At 60.7% G+C, this 8,723-nt stretch overlaps 1 protein-coding gene across 1 annotated transcript in view; it reads left to right on the top strand.

The window, feature by feature from the left end:
- The window catches only part of FGFR1 (fibroblast growth factor receptor 1), a 20,493-nt gene that overhangs the window by 5,919 nt on the left and 5,851 nt on the right, over nt 1-8,723 (top strand). Inside the window, exons 2-6 of the mRNA XM_009993224.1 lie at nt 2,599-2,862; nt 3,583-3,666; nt 3,947-4,122; nt 5,374-5,497; nt 6,158-6,348. Of these exons, the coding sequence (XP_009991526.1) occupies nt 2,599-2,862; nt 3,583-3,666; nt 3,947-4,122; nt 5,374-5,497; nt 6,158-6,348 (839 nt within the window). The remainder of the gene's footprint in view (nt 1-2,598; nt 2,863-3,582; nt 3,667-3,946; nt 4,123-5,373; nt 5,498-6,157; nt 6,349-8,723) is intronic.

The raw sequence follows: 8,723 nt of genomic DNA, 5'->3' as shown, positions 1-8,723 counted from the left end.
GGTGGCACTTGCACAGGGTGCCTGCCACCATGCAGTGCCTGAGCCTGAGACACTCCAACCCAGTCAGACTGGAGCTGCTCGAACTTTTCCATCTGTCCAAATTCCCTCTCTGCCCCCAGGGCCTCCTGCTTCCCAGCCTGTAGCTCTGGTGTCTGTGGAGCACGGGGCTGGCAGGAACTTCCCTCCCACCCCAGCAGGTCCAGCAGACCTTTCCAGGCGAGCTGGTGGGCAGGAGCCTGTGCTGGTCCCTGACACAGGCTCGGTGTCCGCAGCCTTGGACCACAGCAGCACCTTTCTGGCTAGAACTGATCTTGCACTGGTCAACCCTGGGCCTGTGTGTGGGTCCACGTGTGCCAGAGGCCTGGGAAAGGCACTGGGGACATCAGGGGGTGTTTGCAGGTGGTGAGGTCCTTGGCAGCTCCAGGCACCTCCTGCAGGTTATTCTGTTCGATAAGGAATGTTTGTCGATGTGTGGGGAGGGGGAGGTGGAGAGAGCGAGATAAGGGCAGATAAGGCAGTGGCTGCAGCTCCACATTTGGTGTTGGTTTGGGTTTTCGTGGCTGTTTATTGCTTGCTGACCTTGCTCTGTTTTGAGAAGGGACTCGGGGTTGTGGGGGGGACGTTGTGTTACTGAGTCCCATGGTGTTCAGGCAGCCGGGACATCACTGCTACATTGTGTGTGCTGGGAGATGGCTGTGACTAATCACTTGAAACACAAATCAGAGCTACTAGAAGGGCCCATCCTGTGAGGCTGCCCCGGGGAAAATGGGAAAAACAGGATTGCAAAGCAAGACCCTTCCTCTGCTGCCTAAGGGACTCGCACCAGCCTTCTCCTGCCACGTTAGAACACTTTGTATCCTCTTACTGACGGATCTGGAACCCTGGCTTTTGGTCTTCTAGCAGCTGAGGAGAGGGAATTCTGCCCCAGCCACGCTGCTGCCTTCCAGGGCTAGAGCAAAAGAAGGAGAAACTCTGGAACTGCTCATAGATGTTTCCCCCATGAAGCTCCTCATCAGTACGAGGAAAAGTGGCCAGAAAGTGAAATGCAGATCACGATGCAGTGCATGGGAGTTTCTGGGGAGCTGAGCTTTCATTTTTGGCAGTACAGAGCTGCTGGTGGGTCCTGGGAGGAGCTCCTGGCCCTGGCCCCCTGCTGCTGCCCACCAGCCTGAGCTCCCTGCCTGTGCTGGCACAGCTGGGGACGTTGGACCAGTCTGGATTAGTGCTGTGGGCATTCATAATTAGCAGCTACTTTGCAAATTGCCTTGCTCCTTGCTGGGATGGGTCCCCAGGGAGAGCTGTGGCTTTGCTCTTGCCCCTGTGGCCAGAGGATGGACCCTGTGGGCTGAGTGGCTGCCAAGCACCTCAGTCCTTGGGGATTACAGCCTTCGAGCTGCAGATCTGCTGAAGTTGGGACGTTTCCAGACCTGGCTGGGCTGCCTGTGTGGGGTTTGTTGCGATTTTCCAGCCCCAGCTCTGGACCCCCAGTTGCACTGCGGAGACTTTCAGTCATGCCCAGTGGCACCAGCAGCTCTTGCCTTCAGCCCACCCTAAGCTGGCCTGCTGTGAGAACACCCTGCTTCCATCATGTTGCTGCTCAGCAGCTCCAGTCCCTGAGAGCATCATCCACAGCATCACTCAGATCCTGGAGCCAGGCATGCCATCCCATGGTGCTCATTCCCAGGATGATGCTCACGTTGCATCCACCCCGAGCTGCAGCAGCCTGAACCCTTCCTCGGACTGCGAAATGTGGTTTGAAACCGAATCACCTGCACCAAGCCCAGAACCAGAAGAGCCACTTGGCCACCACCCCAGGGGGCAGCGCTGGAGGATGGAGCTGTGCCCACACTACCAGGGCCCGGAGAGACAAGATCACGTAGCAGCAGGATGGAGAGAAAGGATCTTTGTGCTGCTCACACAAGTGTCACGTCGGGGAGCAGCTGCAGAGGGGAACGCCGCGGCCGGCACCTGTTTGGCCGGAGCTCCCCTGGGCTGACCTTTCCCAGCGATGCTGCTCTCGCAGCCCCTCGCTCCCTCCCCTCCCTGCTGTCCTGCCGCAGACCCTCGTCCCCCTGCCCCTCCTGCCCCTGGTCCTGGTGGCATGGGGACCCCTGGCCCGCTTTGCTGCCTGCTCATGGTGGTGGGGATGCCGGGACCTCTGCGCAGTGGCAGAGCAGAGCAGGGATGTGGGATGCTCCTGGGAGAGGCCAGATCCTGCCGGATCAGCTGGCACTGCCTGACATCTCTCAAGTTGCCCGTTTCTCTCCCATTCCACAGCCCCTGTCACGGCACACTGCCCCTGAGCCGAGCAGTGCTCAGTAAGACTTGGGGTGGGGGTGTGCAAGCTTTCAAACCCCCAGCCCACTGAATGGGGTGAAGCGCTGGGTGCTGCTTGGGGTGCTCTCTGCCTCTGCCTCCCCCTGCTCTGCAGCCCCTCCCCTGGGCTCACTGGGAGCATCCCAGCAGCGCATGTTGCCTCATTAACACTGACCGGGCTGCAGCAGCAGCAGCAGCAGCGACAGCAGCAGCATGGTTTCCTTTGGTCTCTATCTCTTTTCTCCTTTTTCTTTTTCTTCTCCTCTCTCCTAACTGCTCCAGCTCTGCCTAAAGCAAAAATTGAAGTGGAGTCCTACTCGGCCCACCCCGGCGACCTCCTGCAGCTGCGCTGCCGGCTGAGAGATGACGTCCAGAGCATCAACTGGGTGCGCGACGGCGTCCAGCTGGCGGAGAACAACCGGACACGCATTACCGGGGAGGAGGTAGAGGTCAGGGACGCAGTGCCCGAGGACTCAGGGCTCTATGCCTGCATGACCAACAGCCCCTCGGGAAGCGAGACCACCTACTTCTCCGTGAACGTCTCAGGTTCGTAGAGGCCCCGGGAGCGCAGGGAAGGGGCAGCCCCGGGGCTGCGGAGCCAGGAGCAGGCTGCCCCCCCCCCTCTCCTTTGCATGCCCCCTGCACTGGCCATGTGTGGGGTCTGTCCGTCTGTGTGGTGAGTTCAGGGGGGACCTGTGGTTTTGGGGGCACTTGGAGGAGTTACCGGCAGGGTGCGGTGACGTCCCGGTGGTTGCAGGGCAGAGAGAAGCAGCTGGATGGTTGTCGCCTGTTTTTCTGCATGGGGTGGGGGCTGCAGAGCTGCCCGCAGGAGTGGGCATGTGATGGGTGTGAGCTGAGGTTCCTGGTGGTGTTGGTGGAGCATGAGAATGGAGAAGAACCTAGGCTCGAGGTCAGGAGGTGTCTGCCAAGGCTCAGGGGCCGCCCTGTGCCCACAGGGTCTTGGCTGCTGCCCCATAGGGATTGGTGACCTAAGTGTGGGTGAGGAGCTGTGCTTGGACACATGGCATGGACCTCCAACATCACCTCTAGGGGTAAACTGCTCCACAGCCTCCATGGGCTGTGAGCACCATGCAGCGGGCACCGGCAGCCCTGGCTGTGCTGATGGGCACACACAGCTCACCTGGGATCCCACACCTCCCTGCCCAGCACGATCCCACACCACCAGCCCACGGTGCTCTGGTCCCCAGCTGGAGAAGGGAAGGGTCCACACACGGATGTTCAGCTGGGCCGTCTCTTCTCTTGCAGACGCGCTCCCCTCCGCCGAGGATGATGATGATGAAGACGATTCCTCCTCGGAGGAGAAGGAGGCGGATAACACCAAGCCGAACCGTACGTGCCAGATGGGTTTGCTCCTGGCTTTGGGAGGTGCAAGCATCACTCAGGGGTGGAGAAAGGCTGGCACGGGTGGGCAGGGGCTCCTGCTCCGGCCCAGGGCACCCAGCACTGGCAAGGGCTTGGTGGGAGGAGCAAGTCTGGGTGCACCCAGGCAAAACAGCCTGGTCAGAGCAAGGGGAGGTGCTGGCACAGGTACCTTGGGTGCTCTTTGTGACTGATACCTGGTGGGTTTGGCTGGGTGCTGATGCTGATCCCTACCCCTTCCACTTCCCAGAGGCTATTGCTCCCTATTGGACCTATCCTGAGAAGATGGAGAAGAAGCTCCACGCTGTCCCTGCTGCCAAAACAGTGAAGTTCAAGTGTCCGTCGAGCGGGACACCCAACCCCACCCTGCGCTGGCTGAAGAATGGCAAGGAGTTCAAACCCGACCACCGCATCGGGGGGTACAAGGTACCAGGCTGGGGGGTGCAGGGGGAGGCCGTGGGGAGGTGCTGGGGAGGTCAAGGGGCTGGAGTCAGCAGGCTCGCTCTGGGATGAGGAGGGGAAGGTTTGGGAAGGAGCTGGGCAGCTTAAGAGCCACTGAGCCACCTGCCCATGCAGCCCCTGTGGGAAGATGGACCCCTCTGATGTTCCTGTTGTGAAACATCCTCACTGCAGTGACCTGCTTCTGGGTCATGTTTGCAGCAGCTCAGTCCCCCAGGGGAGGGGGCAGTGGGGGAAGCCTCTGCCAGCTTCACCTAATCCCCCCACCAAGAAGAGGGGGTCTCAGTGGTTCTGGCCAAGATGAGATATTAGGAAGAAATTCTTTCCTGTGAGGATGGTGAGACACTGGCACAGGTTGCCCATGCCACAGGCTCCAGTCAGGCAGCAGGGACACCCCACAGGAAGGTGGCCACCTCATGGCTCTCAGTGATCATGTGCCAGGGAGGGATGCAGGCTCATGGGCAGGGAGGAGAGGGGTTGTCAGCTGTGCTGCAGCTTCAGATGGTGACAGCTTGGTGCCTTGGATAGCAGAAATACAGGACTGTGGAAATAACCAGTTTCCACCTGGGAGGAAGGAATGGAGCCACCCCAGCAGGGAGCAGGGCTTGGGGAGGTCTGGTGGGGAGGAGCGGCAGGGGCAGGGGTGGGTGAAGGACAGTACAGTGTAGGAGCAGCCATCCCTTTGCCCCATGGCTGGAATGGACCTGAGGAGCATTCCCACCGCAGCTGAACCCATCCCAGAGAAATCATACCTGTTCAGCAGCACCCAGGGAGGTGTTCCAGCTGTAAAACACTCTGTGCCCAGCCCAGCACGGTGCCCTCTTGCCAGCAGGGCTGGCTACAGGAAGCAGTGTGGGTCTGAACTCTGTGCCAACCCAGGGAAGTAGCTCTTCCCGGGCAGAAGCAGAAGGGGAACAATGCTGGTCTGTTCCCTGCTCGCTGGGGCCACTGGAGAGGGGTGTCCCTGCACTCCAGGACAGCCCATCATGCTCAGCTCCCAACATCTGCTTCCCGGCACAGTTGGCTCCGTGGCCAGGCTGTCCCAGGACAGCTGGGAGCAATTATGGTCCCTCTGTAGGAAAGGGGAAAGGTGACCTCAAAGGGAGATTTATGTCCTGCCTGTGGCAGGGAGCGGGGGCTGAGCCAGCTCTGACGTGAGCAGGAGCCAGGGCTGGTGTTGACACGTCACGGGCTCTGTTCTCATCCCTGTGCCCCCAGGTCCGCTACGCGACCTGGAGCATCATCATGGACTCGGTGGTGCCCTCTGATAAGGGCAACTACACCTGCATCGTGGAGAACAAATATGGGAGCATCAACCACACCTACCAGCTGGATGTCGTGGGTGAGGAGCTGGGAGGGCTCACGCTGGGTCCCCAACACCCCCCTGAGCAGAAAAGGGTGCTGCAGCCTCTGGAGGTGGGGATGGGGAGTGTGCACCTCCACTGCACAGTGGGTCTGTGAGCGGGTGAGCTGGAGGGTTCACCTCAACCCATTCTGGGGATTTTTAATTGTGGTGGAAATAATTTCATAGACCAGACAGAAACTTTTTCTAATCGCCTTATTAGCCATAATTCCCAGCTGGGAAGGCTGGTCTGAGCAGTTCCACATGTGGAGCTGCTCTAAATGCCAGTAAATGAACCATTAAAAATGTGATTTAATTTGATTACACTGAGCAAACTGAAGGGAACAGTCAGGGAGGTGAACAAAGGGGTTTGTTAATGCTGACTCACCACAGTGGCAGCCGCTTTGTTAATGGCTGGGGCCCTCGTTTGGTTTGTTTGACCTCTGACCCCCCAATAGGTGCTGATGTCCCCGTGTCCCCACACCAGGTTTCCACCTGTCCCCAGCCCCTCCTGACTGCTCTGCCCCACTGTGGGGGGGTTCTGGGGAAGGAGATGCTGCAGTTCTGCTGGGTGCATCAGTGCCCATCACAGTGGGGGTCCTTGTGCCTGGGGGAGCTGAGCACCCCAAGCCCCATGCTGAGGTGCCCCATGTCCCGCAGAGCGTTCCCCGCACCGGCCCATCCTCCAGGCAGGGCTGCCTGCCAACAAGACAGTGGCCCTGGGCAGCAACGTGGAGTTTGTCTGCAAGGTCTACAGTGACCCCCAGCCCCATATCCAGTGGCTGAAGCACATCGAGGTCAATGGCAGCAAGATCGGCCCCGACAACCTGCCCTACGTGCAGATCCTGAAGGTAAAGCCAGACGCTGGGCTGCCCCAGCCCACGTCCCCCCATGGGGCAGGAGCGGGGCAGGGGGGGCAAGAGGAGCCACCTGGGGCTGGGGACCACCAGCCAGCAGCTGTCACCAACCTGCCCGGGGTGCCCTGGAGCAGCACAGGGTGAGAGGTGGGCAGGGGGGGCTGCCTGGCCCCTTGGCCATATCCAGGCAGTGCCATCCCTTGGAAGCCCTGCAGGCACCTGCTGTGGGGCTGGGGGGGCTGGCCCTGGGGGGGAGCAGGGTGCTGGTGGGGGGGGAGCTGAGCCCCTCACCTACCCCCTGGGGTGCACAGCCACCCCCTGTGCCCCTGATCCCCAGGACACACAGCCATGCCCCTACCCCCTGGGGTGCACAGCCACCCCCTGTGCCCCTGATCCCCAGGACATACAGTCATGCCCCTACCCCCTGGGGTGCACAGCCACCCCCTGTGCCCCTGATCCCCAGGACACACAGCCATGCCCCTACCCCCTGGGGTGCACAGCCACCCCCTGTGCCCCTGATCCCCAGGACATACAGTCATGCCCCTACCCCCTGGGGTGCACAGCCACCCCCTGTGCCCCTGATCCCCAGGACACACAGCCATGCCCCTACCCCCTGGGGTGCACAGCCACCCCCTGTGCCCCTGATCCCCAGGACATACAGTCATGCCCCTACCCCCTGGGGTGCACAGCCACCCCCTGTGCCCCTGATCCCCAGGACACACAGCCATGCCCCTACCCCCTGGGGTGCACAGCCACCCCCTGTGCCCCTGATCCCCAGGACACACAGCCACCCATCCACCTGTGCCCTAACCCCTGTGCTGCGCAGTGTCCCCAGCCACATCCCTGCCCCCCAACACACACAGCCGGGGCGCAGGGGGGAGCCCCAGGACTGCCTGCCCTCCACCCCCCGTGTGCAGCCCCATCCCTCCCGCCCGGCAGCGGGTGCCGGAGGGAGCAGCTCCGGGCGCTGCCGGTCCCGAGCGCCGCGGGGTGACTCCCTGTTGTTGGTCTGTTCCAGCACTCGGGGATTAATAGCTCTGATGCGGAGGTGCTGACCCTGTATAATGTGACAGAGGCGGAGAGCGGGGAGTATGTTTGTAAGGTTTCCAATTATATTGGCGAGGCCAACCAGTCTGCGTGGCTCACAGTCACCAGACCCCTGGCACCAGGTAATCGGAAGGACGCCCGGCGGGTGCTTCCTCGGACCGTCAGTCCCCGGCGGTGGAAAACAAAACTCGGGGCTCTCTTGTTTCTGCTGTTTCTGGTGCAACAAGCCATGGAAAAATACTCAGCAGGGCCGGCTGGGCTTCGTGCTCCCTGTGTGTCCTGATGTCCTGTGTGCTTCCCAACCCCACGTGCAGACACCAAGTGTCTGCGGGGTCTGTCTGTGTGTGACTGGGGACAACGCTGTGTGTGCTCTGTCCCCCACCTGTCCCCATGCCCCGCCGGCGGGGGCGGGAGGGAGCAGCTCCGGGCGCTGCCGTTCCCGAGCGCCGCGGGGTGACTCCCTGTTGTTGGTCTGTTCCAGCACTCGGGGATTAATAGCTCTGATGCGGAGGTGCTGACCCTGTATAATGTGACAGAGGCGGAGAGCGGGGAGTATGTTTGTAAGGTTTCCAATTATATTGGCGAGGCCAACCAGTCTGCGTGGCTCACAGTCACCAGACCCCTGGCACCAGGTAATCGGAAGGACGCCCGGCGGGTGCTTCCTCGGACCGTCAGTCCCCGGCGGTGGAAAACAAAACTCGGGGCTCTCTTGTTTCTGCTGTTTCTGGTGCAACAAGCCATGGAAAAATACTCAGCAGGGCCGGCTGGGCTTCGTGCTCCCTGTGTGTCCTGATGTCCTGTGTGCTTCCCAACCCCAAGTGCAGACACCAAGTGTCTGCGGGGTCTGTCTGTGTGTGACTGGGGACAACGCTGTGCTCTGTCCCCCACCTGTCCCCATGCTCCTGTGACCATCCTCCCTCCTTGTCACCGTCCCCTTGTCACTGTCCTCCTTGTCCCATCTTCCTGTTTCTGTCTTCTCCATCCTCCTCTCCCTGTCTACCTGTGCCCAGTTTTTTGTCCCCACCCTCATGTCTCTGGACTCCTGTCCTTCTCCTCCTGTCTCCATCCTTGTGCCTCCTAGTGTCATTCAAGTCCACTGGTCAGCTCTGCCTGAGGTTTATTTTTCCATTTAGCCCATTGCCAGCATGTTCAGATGGGCAGGACACTCCCTTTGGTGAAGGGTTTTTAACCAGCATCTCCGTAGGTTGGCCAGGATGAGTGGTCATCCTGAGGGTCTCTCTAGCAGGTCTGCAGTGGTCTCTGTCTGCTCCCCGGGGGTCTGGCAAATGAGACTGGGCTCTCCCTCCTCTCTGGACTCTTTC

The sequence above is a fragment of the Chaetura pelagica genome, unplaced genomic scaffold (genome assembly GCF_000747805.2).
Source record: "Chaetura pelagica isolate M959 unplaced genomic scaffold, ChaPel_1.0 scaffold302, whole genome shotgun sequence".
NCBI lineage: Eukaryota > Metazoa > Chordata > Aves > Apodiformes > Apodidae > Chaetura > Chaetura pelagica.
The sequence above is the reverse complement of the archived record's forward strand: the minus strand, read 5'-3'. Positions and strand labels throughout refer to the sequence as shown.